We start from the raw sequence: 18,767 nt of genomic DNA on the forward strand, positions 1-18,767 counted from the left end.
CTTAACCGTGATAGCATTTAAAGCTCTATAATCCACACACATGCGCCATGATGAGTCCTTCTTCTTGACTAAAACAATAGGGCTAGCAAAGGAACTCTCACTATGCCTTATAACTCCAGATTTCAGCATTTCATCAATCATAGTTTCAATGATATCTTTCTGTTTGGAAGCATATTTATAGGGCCTTATGTTGACAGCATTAGACCCCTCTTTCAAAATGATTTTGTGATCTTGCTCCCTCGGTGGTGGTAATGAACTTGGCTCTGCAAATATGGCTTCATTCTCATCCAATATCAGTTTAAGTTCTGGCCATATTTCCTCTGTACTGATCTCATAACAGAAGGAAATTTCCTCTTCTATTGAAGGCATCAGCTGGCTGATCTTTCTTTCATTTTCATCTTTTTCTTGCAGGTTGCAGATATGTAAACAATGTAATTGATCAGATTTTGGTGACCATAGCTCTCCTTGCAACTTCACAACCGCACCAGATAATTTGAATTGCATAGTCAGCTTGTTGAAATCCCATGTAATCTCACCCAAGGTAGACAACCAAGCACCACCCAATATCAAATCATAAGTTTCTAAATGAATAAGATAGACCTCAGCTTGAAATGTTGCTCCCTGCATTTCCCACTCAAGGTTACTACATTTCTGATTGCATTGCAGTAGTTGTCCATTAGCAACCTCTACAGCCTTAGAGCTCACTGCAGTGAGTTCACACTTAATCTTTTTAGCTACTCTGGAACTCAAGAAGTTATGAGTACTCCCAGTATCAATTAAGATCTTTAAAGCCTTTTTCTGACAGATTCCCCTAATCCTCATCAGTTGAGGTCCATTCTTACCCCAAACAGCATGTAAAGACAGCTGGAGATCCGGTTCTTCACCATCCCTTGTTTCATCTGCCAAATCTGCTTGTTCCTCACTTTCTGCTGTGTCTCCCAGCTCAATCAGTTGTATAACATAAAATTTCCTCTTAGAACATTGATGATTAGGAGTGAATTTTTCAGTGCACCAGAAACACTCCTTCCTAGCTCTTTTTTCATCCATTTCTTTGGGTGATAGATTAGTGCTAGCTCTAACACCACCCAAACGATTAGGCTCCTTATTACCTCCACTCCAATTGTTAGTATTCACCACAGGTTTACTATTAGTGGTGACTGCCAGAGGCTTACTACTCGAGTAATAACTGCTATTAGAATACACATTACTCTGCATCACCTTAGGCTTAATTCCTAAAGCCTTCACAGTTAGTTCTTGCAATTTAGCTAATGAGTAAGCCTCAGCCAAGCTCTTAGGTTTAAACATTCTCACTGGCATTTGTAGTTCATCAATAAGTCCAGATAAGAAAAAACTAAGTGCTTGATCCTCTCTTATACTAGCTCTCGGATACAACTCATCAAAAGTATCCATGTATGATTGTAGCGTACCTTTTTGTTTGAGATTCCTCAGATCTGCAAGCGGATCCTCAAAAGCATGAGCTCCAAAGCGAGCTGCTACGCACGAGATGTAATATCTCCAATCAACATACGCCTCATTTCCATGTAGAGTCAAAAATCCTCTATGCCATTGGAGAGCTTTTCCTTCCATATGAATTGCTGCTACCTTTACTTTCTCCGCCTCTGGTACCCTTGCTACTTGAAAAAAATATTCAGCTCTCATCATCCAACCTTCAAATCCTTCACCATCAAATTTAGGAAACTCATATCGAGTAGATCTTCCCCAATCTGATTTTCCTTCGCTACTTCCTTCACCATTATCCATTGCTGCGTTGTTTTTCTGATTCTGCAAATTAATCGTAGCGATTGCTTGCCTCAATTCCAAAATTTGGATTTCCTGCTCATGAATGACTTGATCACGCTCACTTAACTTCTGATCCATCAATTCCGCCATTTTCTTCTCCATTTCAGCGCCTCGCGTCACCGTTCCAGTTTCCGGAGATCGACTGCTCTGATACCACTTGTTACGATCCGAGCTCGTAGCTTCCCTATATTAGCTCGCCACTGCCGAACTCAGTGACTTCTTCGCGGTCTCCCTATCTTAGCTCGTCACTGCCGAACTCAGTGACTTCTTCTCGGTCTCCCTCTCTTAGTTCGGCATTGCCGAACTCAGCGATAATACGCAAAGCAACTCTTGAATGAACAATCGAGGATCGTATTATTGAATCAACAAGAAGTTTACACGATAGAAACAATCAAACGAAGAGGAGGAACTAGATCCACGATCTAAGCTCCGATTTACAATTCAACACTATACTCGACATAACCGAAAGAAATAAGCAACTCCTCTACTTATACTCTTCATCTTAGCTCACTTAACTAACTAACATCCACGTGCTCGACTCTCATTGGCTGCAACACGTCATATCTCACGTGATGATTGCCAGCTGGCTTGAGTTAGTTACACAGCAACTAACTCCTACTTAACTCCCAACTTCCAACGACTTCCTTTATAGCTCGCTATCTTGTGTTGCATGCATTTTACGCATGAATGATCATGCATGCAACAGGACACAGCTCTCCAAGGTTTGTATTCACTTCGTTTTCTTCTCTCAATTGTGATTTCCTGTAGCTCAGCATTGCTTGATTGGAGTTTTAGCTGAAATTCGATTAGAATTTTGTTCATTTAAATTCTAATAACAACATTTAACTCAATTTATAAGAACAAAATCCTTCTAATTTCACAGAACGACAGCAGACTCGAGTTATTAGTGTTCCTGTGGGGTTCTTATTTGAAATTGATGAATAAGAGAAGAGAATTTCCATGGACTAATTTATGTTGTTGAAGATGATATGTAAATTCACGATTCTTTCTTAATTCAATAAGTGGCATAATTGTTCAATGAATCTGTGCTCTTAATCACTTCTTAAATGTTCAACATTGTAGTTCATTGTTGAATTTGAAAATTGACTCGAAAAAAAGACCACAAAGAGTATGCAATCGTCAAGGATGAATAATAATGGAATCTGATTGCACTCAAACTGTGTTGTTTAGTTTAGAACTGATTATTTCTTAATAAAATAGTAATCATTATATGTTTCCAAGTAGCTTGCCTTGGTAGTTATCATATTTATGTGAAAATGTATGAGTCTGAAACATGGTTATTCATTACCTCCTTGCAGCGCCTCCTGCCGTTACTGATTCAACTTGGCAGTCTCTGGTAATCGAATCTGACCTACCCGTTCTCATTGAGTTTTTGGCTCCGTGGTGTGGGCCCTGCCGCATGATCCACCCTGTCATCGACAAGCTGGCTCAGCAATATGCTGGGAAGCTCAAGGTGTACAAGGTTAACACTGATGAATCCCCTTCGATCGCCACCCAATACGGAATCCGGAGCATTCCAACAGTCATGGTGTTCAAGAATGGTGAAAAGAAAGAAACAGTGATTGGTGCTGTTCCAGAATCTACATTGACGACTTGCCTAGAAAAATTCTTGTAGACCTGTATTTTGGAGCTTCAAACTTTGTTCAATTTTTATCTGCCGACTTCAAATAATTGCTTTGTTATAAGACTTGTATAGTCGATGCTGCTGTATTAATGTACTATTTTCAGGATAATATAGTAGTAGATGTTATTATGAAGAAATACTAGTAAGATAGAGAAGTGAAATTAAAGAAAATGGCTTTCCTTAGCTTATAATGTTTGATAAATCCATAAAACAAGGCTTTTATTGTGTATCAAACACACTCTCAGGGTGTGTTTAGTTTGCCTTGTAAGCTCCTGATTTAACTTTTAGGGTTGTAAGACAAACTTGGTGTTTGTGTTTGTGTTAGTGTTTGAGTTTACTTGGTTGTGTTTGATTTGTCGAGTATAGTTAGGACCAATTGAGTACAATATGTTTGGTTATATTGTTTGCAAACATGTGTTGTGTGTGCAATTGACACAATTGTCCTCAGGGTTGAGTTACCCATTGAAAGCTTGCAGGAAACATGATTTTTCGGGTCTTGTTTACTTCACCGGGCCAACTGCAACATAAACCGTATCACGCAACATAATATTAGAAGTAAGATAGTAACAACTGGACATAATATTGGTCGTATTGTTAAATGTTTGCAAAAGAAAAACAAAAATATCAAAATAACGTATTACTCCTGATATGCTCAGATTTTACACTGTTTTAAGGTCATTATTTGGTCCGTTTTTAGTGTCAAAGTTGTATTACATGTCCATTATTTGTATATTTTATCCATTTTGATATTTTGACGTGTATTGTGAGACATGTGCAAAATAGACCTGAAAAATGGCAGAAAAAAGGTCAAAATTTGGAAGTTGGATCTGAAGCGCAATCTAACGGGCCGCTGGCGAACGCCAGCGGTCGCTGAAAGCTGTCCAGAGAGCTCGAAAACTTTCCCAGTGGCCCGCTGGGCCTGTTAGCGAACAACAGTCTTTGTTCAAACCAATTTTTCCAGCGTTTCTGAAGTCCGATCAGAGCGTGCTATATACCATTCTCTTCCTCTTTGAAAGAGCTTCGCGTTGGTACCTTATCATCTTAGTCGGAGTTCTGTGGAAAAAAGTTATGGTCGTTCTACGAAAGTCGCACATTGGTGTCAAAGTGCTGAATTTAGGCGGAAATTCAAGGAAGGAAATAAACTATTACCTTGTTAAGCCAAATCTTTTCCTTAACCTATGGAGCACGAAATTTCCAACTTGGAGGACACTTTTTTACCAAGTTTAAATATTTTTCAAGCCTATATATTTGGGCTGCCAATTTTTGGCACGACTCGATAACCAGACCTGAATCCGCACGAAATTAATGGGTTTGAGTCAAAGCTTATTGGGTTCGTGTCATTATTGGGTCGAATTTATAAGAACACGAAAATTTCATGTCGTATTCGTTTCTTGTTTGTGTCGGATTCGTGTTACCCGTTATAAAATAATATTTTTAATACTTACTCATTATTATTTTAAAACTGATGTTTCTTTTGGATTTCATTGGATTTTATATAATATTAATGTTATATTTCATCAGATCATATTTTGTAATAAGATTTTAGAATTTTTATAAGATTCCTAATGATCAGATTAAAGATTTTGTAACTTTTGTCAATCATGAACGGTTGTTCTTAGGTTTTTTACGTGTTATCACGTTCTAACCGTGTTATCAGGTCGTGTTGTTATAGTGGCGTGTCATGTACGTGTTGTTATCATGTCGTGTTGACCCAAGGTGGTTCGTGTCGTTAGCGGGTTCGTGCCTTGTTTAGGTTTGAGAGTAGCAGGTCGTGTTCGTATTTGTCCTTATTGGGTTGTGTCGTTAACAGGTTGACCCGATACCGATCCATCACGCACGATTTTCCACCCCTACTATATATACTCCATAACCTAATTCATAATATTCACATATTCATAGCCTCCAAAATAGGGGAGCCCCCAAGGCTCCTCATCCAACCCTAATCTGTCATCTATCATTCCGTCCACCATTTTTGGATATTGGAGCAAGGCAAGAGAAGACTAAAGATTGCACAACAATTCATCCTTGAGTTTTGTTTGCTTTTTCTTTATGTTTTGTACTTTCATTTTTAGTTTTCGCTATTTGTATATGAGTAGCTAAACTATAAGAATTCTTGGGATGTGTTAGTAACTTTTATTTGTTAATATAATTCCAGTTTTTGGATCCGTTTTGGTCATTACTTTGCATCTATTCTAAGTGTTGGATAATTGCTTCACGTTTGAGTGACACATTCTGTGAGAGGAGGTTTGCGAGTTAGAAGAGTTTAGCTGGCGTTACAATTAGCTTCCCTTAAAACGACACTGTTAATTGAGAGTGAGAACATTGGGAGTCTTAGGAGCTTTTAGGAGTTACAAATCTTGGATTGACGCCCCTAGTGTTTGTGATCTACTTTGTGCCGCATGGGCAATATTTATGTGACTCGTTCTAGTGAAGTATGAACTGTGCTAGGTGGTATCATAACTGTGTTTTGTGTAAACCATAATTGTGAAAGCTCTATCCTTGGAATTCTACTCTTTGTGTGATTTACTTTGTTTGTTTGCATGTTTATTTATTTTTTCTTAGTTAATTAATCCAATCAAAACTCCCTCCGTCCCATAAAATTATGGAATATTGGAAGGAGAGAAGGTAAGTATAAATGGAATATAGGAAGTTGTTAAAAATATACACACACATAAATTATACCCCCCTCCCGTAAAAATATGTGCACTTTCTATTTCCATCATTCCCACAAAAATATGGGCATTTCCATTTATTAAAAGTTGTTTCTAACTCATTACTCATATACATTAATTTATTTACAATTTATATGATCATGACCCACCATTACAACTCATTAAACAATAATAATAATGTGAGTCCCACTATTCACCACTTTAGCTACCCTTCTCCTCCCCTCCCTTCTCCTCCCCTCTCTTAATTTTACTAATTGTGCATTAATTCCTGTGTCATTTCAAATGCACATATTTTTATGGGATGACGGGAGTATTTATAGTCTTGATATGTATATAGATAGAGGAGTGCGTTAGGGTGATAACTTTTAAAGTGACAACGTGACAACAAGTAACATGCAATTTTCAATACATAGATAATCAATATGTGATACATAAGCAACCAATTCGGCATATGAGATACGAAAACAGAGCAATATCGTGACACCATAATTAAAATGACAACCTAGGCAAGCAATGTGTGATAATACATAGGGAAGTAATCTTCGATACATAGGAAAGTAACTCGGCATATGGTTCCAAACAATTGTGATACGAAATCAAAGATAATCAAACAATATACAATACATAGGCAAACAAGCTTGACACGTGGCGGACTAAGATTGAATCTGCTCATAAATCTAAGGGTTCATATTGGTGGTACATTGTCATGTTAAAAGTGATTGTCATCTCAATACAATCCTATAGATATATATACATGCAAAAATGTAACACATAGTTTTATATAATCCCACAAAATCAGGAATCAAGATCTACTAAAATACAAGATGTACTATATAATAACATATACATACCTATAAAAAATTTAAGTAATTGATCACTATAATTATGGAAAAATTAATCACTATAATTTATGCAATTCACTTTTTGTTTTAGACTCCACTATTTTGTAAAAAGGAATTAGTTAACAATGAATCTCTATAATCATGGAAATCACGATTAATTCTAGGAGTAGGATCCACTATTTTTATAGAGAAAAATTAGTTAACGACTATTCACTATAATTATGAAAATCAAATTTGTTATAGTTATGGAAATATTTTTTATAAAGAAAAACTAATTAACAACTAATTTCTATATTTATACAAATCAAATTTGATATAACACAATTACAAGAATAATTCTAGGAAGTATTAGTTAATAAATTAATCTCTATAATTATACAAATTATAATTAAATCTAAAATAAGATCAACTATTCTTGACAGTGAAAAATTAGTTAATTGTCCTCTTTATTATAGCTATCGGATTAATTAATGGATCTGTCAATAATAAGTGAATTAATTTAAAGGAGAGACTTGCAACAATATTGACTTATTTTGGTATAATAGCAATTTGAAAGCTTTGAATTGATATGAAAAATTAAGTATAGAATTTTTCATTTTCATAAGATATACTATCTCCATTTCTTAAATTTTGTCATATTTTGACCGGGCATGAATTTTATAAAATGTAACGAAAAATGAGTTGAAAATATTAGTGGAATGTGGATCATACTTTTAAATACTCCCTCCGTCCAGGACTACTTGCACTTATTTTCTTTCTGGGCGTCCCAAGTTATTTGCACTCTTTCCATTTTTAGTAAAAATTATCACCTACAGCCGCAATTGTTGACTTTGCTATACACTCATTCCTTAATCTCCGTGCCAAAAAGGAAATGTACGAGTAGTCCGGGACGGAGGGAGTATTAGTTTTATAATCAAATGTGAGTGATAACGAGTTAGTGGATTGTGAGATCCCCTACCAAAAATATTAAAAAGTGAAATGTGATAAATTTTGTGGGACGAACAGATATAGAAATATGTGACAAATTTTTAGGAACAAAGAGAATATTACTCCCTCCGTCCCCCAAATATTATCACAGTTTGACCGGACACGGGTTTTAAGAATGTAATGGAAAGTGAGTTGAAAAAGTTGGTAGGATGTGGGTCCTACTTTTAAAGTATTAGTTTTGTAATAAAATGAGAGTGAGAATAAGTTACTGGAATGTGAGGTCCATTACCAAAATGGTATAAAGTGAAATGCGACAAATTTTGTAGGACGGACGAAAATAGAAAAATGTGACAAAATTTCAGGGATAGGGGGAATATACTACTAATTGCATAAGAGCATTAGCAATGGGGCGCCCTAAGGCGCGCCCTATGCACCGCCATGTCATCATTTTTATCCTCCTACCCTCCCACCTGCAGTGTGACGCCCTAAGGCTCGCCCTATATGTTTTACTATTGTTTAGTTAATTAATTTAAATGTTTTCAAATATTTAATGCAAACTAATTAAAACACACAACGAGTAGCTAAAAACTGGCGAAGACTGCATTGATTAAACAAAAGTTACACGATTCAAGTTGGCTAATCTACGCAATTCCCAACTTCCGGCGCAGCTCATCGATCAACCCCCGGAGATATTCGGCTTGGGCGGGGTCCGTACACTTCGCGAGGGCCTTGTGCGTCTGCAACAAGGTCTTCGCCATCGAGGCTGTTGCCAACGACTCATACGCAGCGGCCGTCGGGGTAGGGGCGGGTGGCGGCGGTCGAGGATGATGCCTATGGGACGCCGGGAGGACACCGGTATGCCGGAACTCTCTTCCTCCGTGCACGTCCGGTTGAGGTCCACCGGACGAGTTCCGCTTTCGCTGCTCGTGTAACCACCGGATTCAGTGGTCTTCGTCCTCTTTGTCGCACCGGTGTGCAGAATCCCGCCTTGGAACTTCTGCTTGTCCCTCAAGAGCGCCCAGATGGCCAAATGCTTGAAGTCGCCGTACAGGGACTGGTATGACAACAACGCTCTATCGCGCACGTCGCTCAAACTCTCGCCGCTCCCCTGCTCCCTCGCGCACTTCTCGTACTCCGCCGCGAACAGGTTGACAAGCTTCTTCACCTGATCCCAGTGCTTGCGGAGCTGCTCCCGTTGGCGCTTGTACGCGGTCGGCGGCTTCGCCGCATTGTAGCGCTCGACGATGCGCTCCCAGTACGCGAGCCGCTTCTGGTTATTCGCGAATATCGGGTCTTCCGATATATCTACCCAACACCTCGCCAAGACGAGGGTTTCATTTGGCTGGTAGTTCGTACGGCCGGGGGCGTACTCTTCATTCATTGCCGGAGGTGGCATCTTGGTTGCGCGGTGCCGGATCTGCTTCTTTTTGGCGGGGGCGGAAGCGGCGGCGGCGGATGGGGTGGCGTCAGCAGCGGCGGCGGGAGGGGGCAACGAGTTGGTTTGGAGACGGCTCCATGTCAGACAAACCGTACGATTCCGTACTGAATTCGGCATCATACTGCGTGTTGGCGTCGAACGACTGATATTTTTCGGGTTCTGTACCCGGCCAACGCGCATCACCACTAAACACCGAACTATTGGGACTTGAATCCATTTCGTAGTAAATGTGAGTTTCGAGAGTGGAATTGTGAAATGAAATATTACAAATGAATGTGGGGTAGGGGGTATTTATACAAAATTTTCGAATTTAACATTTAAAAAAAGAATAAAAAACGTGTGCCATTGTCCGCGCCCATCGTCCGCCGAGCCCACAATGGCGCGGACGATGACTTGGACGATGGCCTATCGTCCATGCCCATCGTCTGCCGAGCCCACAGTGGTGCCCGATGCCGCGGACGATGGCGTGGACGATAGGCCATTGTCCGCGCTTCTTCCTCGTCCGAAGCTTAGGGCGTAGGCATAAGGCGCGCCCTATGGCGAGCACCCATAATGGAGGCATCGTCCGCGCCCGAGGACGATGGTACGCATAGGGCGTGCCATCGGGCGCCCCATTGTGGGTGCCCTAAGGCCATCCACAATAGGAATAACCCAGCAATAGCCCAGCCATAGCCTAGCCACTGCCACATCATCAGCACTAAAAATCCTCCTGACACATCATAAATAGCCCAGCCATAGCCTAGCCACATCATAAATAGCCCAGCCACATCAATAGCCACATCACTAATAACAATTATATAAAATGAAATAATTAACAATCACACAATATATGGAATTTAATTTACGAGACATATACGGGAAACATTAATAATACTATTAAAAATTTAAAAAGTACAATAATTTAAAAATATTACAATAAATAAAAAAAAGTACAATAATTTTTTAAAAAGTACAATAATTCACTCCTCGTCGCCGTCGTCGTCTCCTCCGTCGCTGTCGCCACCATCGCCTCCGCCTCCGTCGCCGTCGCCTCTACTCCCGGTAGCTTCCCTCCGTGCCGCCTCCAAATCCTCCTGCATGCTCAGGAGCAATGTTTGAAGCAAACTCTTCTCCACGGGGTCCACCGCCGCCCGCCATTCGGCCATCGTCTTGACCATCTGAGCGCGCGTTTGTTGACGCGCGAAAAATTTGAGATCCGCTGTGGATTGGCCAAGGGGGGATGCCGACTGGACCTCTTGTGAACCCCCGGCGACCCCCATCGCCTCCCGTTGAGCCCGCCTGTGCCCAACCGGGCGAGTACGGCGAGCAAACGAACGAGGGGTCAGGACCTCCTGGGCCGTCTCAGGGAGGTCGTGGGAACCACCGCTACTGCCGCTGAAATAACCGGAATAGTTCAGCCGTTGCTTCTTTGGCCAGCCAGAGTCGACACCTACTCGGAACTTCTCGGAGTCGTACAACACAAGATAGCAGTTCCAGTAGGTGAAGTCCTTGTACACCCCCTTCAGGGGGAAGGCTTTCTCCGCTATCCTCCTGCAGTCGTCCTCAGTTTGCCCACTGCTCATCATGCGGAGGGCGTTGGTGTACAAGCCCGAAAATCGGGAGACTGCAACCCTGATTCGGTCCCACGCCTTCCGGCAATCCTCCCCATTGCGTGGCCTCCCCTCCAGGCAAAACCTCTGGTAGGCTGCTGCTATCTTGCCCCACAAGTTGACGATCCTCTGGTTGTTCGAAACGAGAGGATCGTCGCAAACACTCACCCACGCCTTGGACAGCGCGACGTTCTCCGCGTCCGTCCACCTCCTCCGTACCGCGTTGTCGTCCTCACCTGGCTGCGAGGACTCGCCGACCCTTTTCCCCTTGCCTTTCTTCTTTGGGGCGCCCCGACCCCGCCCTGCGCCCCCCGTTTGAACGGGAGCATCCGGAATACCGGAAAGATCTATCCCCAAGTCATCGAAGGAGAAAGTGTCAAACTGGGCCGGAGGCGCAGCCTCCGTTGGCGTCGATGTGTGCGACGAACCAGTCGAAAAATCAACACTGGGGCGATAGACGTCCCCCGGCGTCCCCTGCGTCGCCGGTACCCCCCCGGGCATCATCTGCATTCCGGGTGCCCACCCCGGCATCTGGACACTGGGTGCCCACCCCGACATAGCCGGAAACGCCCCCGGCGGACTCCCCCCCGCTGGTATCCATGGCATCATCTGCTGCCACGGGTTCATGTTGTAGTATGGGTGCATCTGACTCGGGTGCATCTGACTCGGGTGCATCTGACTCCATCCACCTCCCACGGGGATCGGGGGAGTTTGAGTTCCGCTACTCCCTGAAGTAGGCTCGTTGTTGAGATCCATTTACCGTTGTTGATCTTGTACAGAAATTTAGATAGAGAGAGTACTCGTTAATACAAGTGGTGCGAATGGAAATGACAGGCAAGTCGCGTATATATAGTTTTTCGGAATAAAAAAAAAAAATCGCGCTAGGCGGTGCGCTAGGCGATCCGGACGCTGCAATAGCGCCTAGCGCACCGCCTAGCGCCGCGAAACCGCCGAGCGCTAGGCGGTATTTTATCGCGAAATCCGCTAGGCGGTTGCAATAGATCGCCTAGCGCCGACGCTCGGCTAGGCGGTGCGCTAGGCGCTATTGTGGATGCTCTAAGAGGTTTGTATTGGGCATTTGGGCTGGTGGGTCTAAGTTGGGGCTTCAAATGATGTTGGGATTATAAAAAGTTAGGGAACATCCTTTTAAGTATATCAAATTTGGTTCCTAACATTTTATAATATCTTTTGAGGTCCATCAACTATAAGTTAATATCCATTCAACTATTTTTAACTATTTTCAATATTTTTTTGAACAAAAATACCCTTAAAGCCATAAATTGCAAATCAATATATTCACCCTCTCATTTTCATTAAAGCATGTACTAATTTATTTTTCTTTCTTTATTAATCCACCTTCTTTTTTTTTTTTCTTTCCCCCTATTAATTTATGCACAATGCTCCTCCACACACCACAATATATTCAAATAAATAAATAAAATTCATCATCGGAAATCAAAATTATAAAACACTGAAACAAAAGTGATGATACACTCTGTCCTCTCATCACATCTCATCTCCTCTCATCTCGTCTCCTCCACTTATCCATCCAGCAGCAGCCCTCAATTCGCCATGGCCGGAGTTCTAGAAACCCTAATCATTCCACGCGTCTCCTCCGCTCCCCCATCCGCCTCCGTCCGGATCTCAGAATTCAGGGGTCTCAAGATGCTACCAACTCGGTCGTCGGCTAAGCTCAGCACAACCCGCTCACCTTCTCGAGGTTCCACTAGAATCGTTTGCGAGGCACAGGACACTGCTGTTGGAGGTCTCTCTTTTTTATCCACACGCTACTTATTTCGATTTTAGTGTATTTTTTTCAGTTTGTATGCCCTTAATTGACGAATTGTTTCATTCAATTATGTTGTAAATTTGCAAATCGTTCCCGGTTGGGTTTAATCGAAACAATATAAAAAAACACCAGTTGCCTTTTTCTGAGAGTTAATACAACTCAAAGAATTTAAATTTGGGACAATGCAAGTAAATTAGTTGTCTCTTTAGGATCCATTTACTTTTTGAGGATTAGCCTATATGGATAAAAGTATAGGATAATCAATTCTTTGCAATGATGCATTTACAATGTTGCAAGTTGTGGGAATGAATGAGAATTCATCAAAAAACAAAAGAAAATCATGTTAAGTTTGGAAATAATCTTTAACCTTGTGCATTTGTCTTATTATTAGTTCCTTGTAAACTGCAGTGGCTGCTGTTACTGATCCTGACTGGCAATCTCTTGTGCTCAAATCTGATTTGCCTGTTCTGGTCGAATTCTGGGCACCGTGGTGTGGGCCATGTCGCATGATCCACCCTGTCATCGATAAACTGGCTAAAGAATATGCTGGCAAGCTCAAATGCTTCAAGGTTAACACCGATGATTGCTCTACGATCGCAACCCAGTATGGGATCCGGAGTATTCCTACTGTCATAATCTTCAAGAACGGGGAGAAGAAAGAAGCAGTCATCGGTGCTGTTCCAGAATCTACACTCACAACTTGCATAGAAAAATACTTGTAGAACTGTAAGTGCACATGTATCTTCTCAGAATCCCTTGTATTATGTTGGCTTTTTGAAATCTCATTGATTCTTATATTTGAGAAGTAACATTGAAATGATATGAGGGCAATGTTAAAAAGTAAGAGGAACTGGTAGAGTGGCTCATTCCATTGCCCAAAATCTATTGCAGAAACTATTAAGCATACTCGATATTTTGTTCAGCACTATTTGTATGATATGGAATATTCGTTGGTGCTGCGTTGGGCCATATGTATATATCTTACAAAATCTTCTTGTGAATTTTATAGTATACATAAAATATAAGTATAAACAATCAATAAAGGTATGCAGTACTAATATATTTTTAAGTTCCAAACTCGTCATTCTCTTGACCTCACTATGCAACTTTTGTAAAATAGCCATAATTTTTTCTACTGGACCCAATTGAGGCATGCAAGACACCCATGTAAAGATATTTAGAAAATGAATGCATTGCTGATCTTATAAGAGTGTTTTAAGATCATCTTGATAGACTAATAAATATTAAATTTAGACTTTCTTCCTTTGTTCACTTTGCCTCAAGCGATTTCCTATAAAATCAAACTTACAACCGAATTTTTTTTGATAAGGCAAAGGCTCAAACCACATTTAGGAGGGGTGCAAACAAAAGAACAAACAAGTCCAAAACAAAAAATCCAACAAAACACCTAGACCAACAAGAACGGACAAAATGAGCCAACAAAAGCAACACTCAAGACTCCACCGCCTAAAGCTCACACAAAAAAACAAAGGAAGGAGTACAAAGAGAGGTCACCTTAGCAACGGCCATTAAGTAGTGATGGTACAGTAATTTTCCCTACCATCGTCTAACTATGGGCAGCTCCTCGCTCATTTGACTTGGTAGAAATGGAAATCCCGGACACCAAGCTTTAGTCCATGATCCCAATCTCCATAAGATAAATTTCTTCTCAACATCCTAATTTGGCTTCGCATTTCAAAAATCACCTTGTTTCTCAGCTAATCAAATAGACCAAGAGACAACATAAAATAGCGAAGTCCAAATCTTCTTGTCAAACTTGAGAAAGAGTGTGTTCAACCAAGAGAGAAAGCATAAAACAGGATCCAACGGCAAGCATAAGGAAATGTTTCAGCAGCTACAACAGAAATACCACAAACTACTTGAATATTTGCATCCAAAGATGATGTGGGAAGCCGTTTCCGGATGTTCTGGGAAGCCAAGCTTGAATAGCCTATCCATGGTATTAAGTCTGCCCTATAGAATAAACCAAATTAAAAGTTGTGCATTGGCGGAGCGACATTTCTCTAATCGAGTCTTCCATGCTGAAACTAGTTGTGTACCCGCTCTTTTACTACCCTTTTGAAGGGCTTGGTAGCGGAAGCGTGCGTTCTAACGGATCACATAAAACTGATCTATTTAACAGATTATTTAGACAAATTCTATTCGCGTAATTATCACATGTATCATGCTCATAACTTGAATTTTAAACATGCTTTAGCATAAATAATCCCTAAAACGTGCATACTACGGAGTTAGCCAATTTACCTTGTTGATTCACTTACGAATCGAAGATGGCTTGCTTCTTCTCCACGTGAAGATCTTGAGAACTCGACCTCGGATCTTCTGACTGGTGTCCCGGACTGTAGACTGATATTTATGTGGGCAAATCTCACCAGTGTACTAGGACTTAAATAACGAAGACAGAAATCTGCTCACGGAAGGAGAGCAATTTTCGATTCTCTCTCTAAACAGAGGGGAACGAAAATTATGATGTGGAAAAGTTGTGTTTTCTTTCTCCTTTATTCTCATGTTTATATTAAGTCATATATTGGGCCCAGTCAGGGATCTTAGGAAGAATTTGGACATTGCCTCACCCAATTAGCTTTTTACTAATTAAATTGAACCCACAATTTAATATAAACTTATATTGGAATATTACAAGCTACCCCTACAAAAGTAATATTGCACTGCCTTTCCAAATCCGAAATTACAAGTATTCCGGGTTTCCTTTTATTTGTTCAATTCATTTCCCGCGCTTAAGATAGAAACATCCATTAATTAATCAATGTCTGCTATGGACTTAATTAATTAACATATTTTAACTTCCAAGAGTGGACTTAGCAAGAGACTCTTCTTTATTATTCATAGAGTAATCAAACTCCAACTAGCTAGGTTCCGAATAATAAAACCTTGTTTCGAGCTCCTCTTGTTGATGTTATCAAACGAGACTCTCTTTGTGCACGATTCAACATAATAGCAATCCTAGCACCGCCAGATAATGATCACCACTACCCAATATACCTGGATCGTTGGGTGACGAAAATCCCGCACCTTTGGTAAGTCAAAGTAGTAGATACTCAATATCGTATGCTCAATGCTAACGTACATTGATTAAGAAATTAATTATCAAGACCTCGTGTTTGAGTAGAAAGCATAAAGACTCGTCTTGCTGTTAGATCCCTTCAGTGCTATACGACACCAACGTCATCTTATTTCAATAGGCTTAGAAATAATCGGACTGACATTGCAACCTTTCACGATAGGTATTCTAGGCCTATCTAGGTTGTGAAATTCATATTTTTCTTTGTTCAGGACTGACCGCGTACCTTAAATTGAGCGCAGCCCACAACAGGTCTACTAAAACAAAGACTTAGACTTTGTTATGTTCGCTTATACATTTAAATATGCAATAAACATCCATTAAATGTAAAACATAATAACATTATGACAAAAATAATATGTTGCATTCATTGAAAAATAATAATTAGAGTTTTACAGTATTCAATCACTCGAAAGGTGATTTCTAGTATACAAACCTTAACAATCTCCCACTTATACTCAAAACAGCTTTCGAGTATACAAAACAGTAGTGCACACGTCTAAATTTCTCCCACTTATACTGAAAGCGAGTTGAGGTCTTCAACGAGTCGAACTCTCATCCCTTCAACGTGGCCTTCGAACGGTTTCACCGCCAATGCCTTTGTAAAGGGATCTGTCAGGTTGTTCGCTGATGCAATCTTGACCACTTGTATGTCTCATCTCTGCACTATATCCCTGATGATATGATACTTCCACTCTATGTGTTTGCTCGCTTTGTGAGTTCTTGGTTCTTTCGAATTTGCCACAGCACCAGAATTGTCACAATAAACGGTGATGCTCTTGGGCAGATTCGTAACCACACCTAAATCCATAAGGAAGTTCTTGAACCATACTGCCTCTTTTGCAGCCTCCGAAGCGGCCACATACTCGGCTTCCATGGTTGAGTCCTCGATGCATTTCTGCTCAACCCTCTTCTAAATTATGGCTCCATCTCCTAAGGTGAACACATATCCTGAAGTAGATTTTCTCGAGTCCTGATCAGCTTGAAAATCTGAGTCAGTACATCCCAAAGGACAGAGTTCGACAGCATTGTAAACTAGAGCATAGTCCTTAGTCCGTTTAAGGTACTTGAGTATGTTCTTTACGGCAGTCCAATGTGCTTGGCCCAGATTTGACTGATATCTTGCCACCATGCCAACAACAAAGTAAATATCAGGTCTCGTACAAAGCATAGCATACATGAGACTTCCAACTGCCGAAGCATATGGAATCCTTCTCATTGCTTGTATCTCAGACGGCGTTTTCAGGCACATCTCTTGAGATTGATGGATGCCATGTCTAAAAGGTAAGAAACCTTTCTTGGCGTCCTGCATGCTAAAACGACTAAGTACTATGTTGATGTAAGGTTCTTGAGATAAGCACAACATCTTCTTTTCTCGATTCCGAAGAACCTTGATCCCGAGGATGTGTCCAGCGTCTCCCATAACCTTCATCTCGAACTGGTTTGACAACCAAGTTCGTACTGATGACAACATCTTTTTATTGTTTCCAATTAGAAGAATGTCATCTACATATAAAACTAAGAACACTACATTCCCCTTTTCAACCTTCTTATACACGCAGCTTTCACTTGGGCACTTTTCGAATCCAAACTTGCAAATAGTTTGATCGAAACATTGGTTCCACGATCTAGATGCTTGCTTAAGGCCATAAATAGCCTTCTTAAGCTTCCAAACCATGTGTTCTTTGCCCTTTATGGCATATCCTTCGGGTTGTTCCATGTAGATGGTCTCCTCAAGACCGCCGTTTAGAAACGCAGTCTTAACGTCCATCTGCCATACATCCCAATCCATATAAGCTGCTATAAACAATAGTATCCGGATCAATTTGAGCATGACCACTGGGGAGAAAGTCTTGTCGTAATCGACACCTTCCTTTTGGGTATACCCCTTAGCCACTAGTCTTGCCTTAAAGACTTTAACTCGTCCATCGGGTCCACGTTTACGTTTATATATCCACTTACTCCCAATGACAGTACAACCATCGGGTAGGACGGACAAATCGTAGACGTCTTTGTCTATCATAGATTATTGTTCCGAATCCATTGCTTTCACCTATTCGCAATGATCGACATCTGCCAGCGCCTCCACAAAGTTCCAGAGATCTAATACATTGCTGTCCGAGGAGTGATCCATGGATTCCCCCAAACCAATGTATCTTTTGGGCTCATGCGAGACTCTCCCACTGCGGCGCGGCACTACAATGCTTGGAGTGTAAGTTGAAGTTTTGAGAATTGTTTGTACACTTGGTATTTGTTCTTGGTTAATGGAACTTGTGACAGATGTTAGCTCGTCAAGAGCCACTTCACTGCTGGGTTTATGATTCATTACATAGTCTTCCTCTAAGAATGTGGCTTGAGTTCTCACAATAACTTTCTTATCTCGGAGACTAAAGAATTCATAAACTTTCGTCCCTCTGGGGTACCCTATAAACAAACATACCTCCGTCCTTGATCCTAGTTTAGTTGGATCCTTTTCCAATACATGAGCCGGGCAACCCCAAATCTTGAGATGTGCTAGATTGGGCTTGCGCCCAGTCCACAACTCATAAGGAGTAGTAGGTACGGATTATGACGGTAAATTATCTAAAATATGGCTTGCAGAAAGCAAGGCATGTTCCCAAAGCGAAGTAGGTAGCCGTGCATAACTCATCATCGATCGGACCATGTTTAACAAGGTCCTGTTCCTTTTTTCAGACACGCCGTTCTGCTGGGGTGTGCCCGACGCAGTCAATTGGGATTAGATTCCCTACTCCGATAAGTAGTCCAAAAACTCGGCACTGAGGTATTCGCCTCCACGATCAGATCGCAGGCATTTGATACTCTTACCATGATACTTCTCCACTTGAGCCTTAAAGTCCTTGAACTTGCCGAAAGACTCTGACTTGTGGGTCGTCAAATAGACGTATCCAATTTTCGAGAAGTCATCAATGAATGTGATGAAGTATCGAAAACCACCTCTTGCTTC

The 18,767-nt window shown here is 41.1% G+C and overlaps 2 protein-coding genes across 2 annotated transcripts; both read left to right on the plus strand.

The window, feature by feature from the left end:
- The first annotated feature begins 3,094 nt into the window (after positions 1–3,094).
- LOC121786734 (thioredoxin M1, chloroplastic-like) lies at positions 3,095–3,436 on the plus strand. Its single transcript, XM_042185366.1, has one exon. It carries the CDS (start codon positions 3,095–3,097, stop codon positions 3,434–3,436), a length of 342 nt encoding a protein of 113 aa, XP_042041300.1.
- An 8,933-nt stretch (positions 3,437–12,369) lies between these two features.
- LOC121785795 (thioredoxin-like) lies at positions 12,370–13,608 on the plus strand. Its single transcript, XM_042184236.1, has 2 exons — positions 12,370–12,678; positions 13,111–13,608. Exons 1-2 carry the CDS (start codon positions 12,399–12,401, stop codon positions 13,422–13,424), a joined length of 594 nt encoding a protein of 197 aa, XP_042040170.1. The 5' UTR covers positions 12,370–12,398; the 3' UTR covers positions 13,425–13,608.
- Positions 13,609–18,767: the final 5,159 nt, after the last annotated feature.

This window comes from Salvia splendens, chromosome 22, assembly GCF_004379255.2.
Source record: "Salvia splendens isolate huo1 chromosome 22, SspV2, whole genome shotgun sequence".
NCBI lineage: Eukaryota > Viridiplantae > Streptophyta > Magnoliopsida > Lamiales > Lamiaceae > Salvia > Salvia splendens.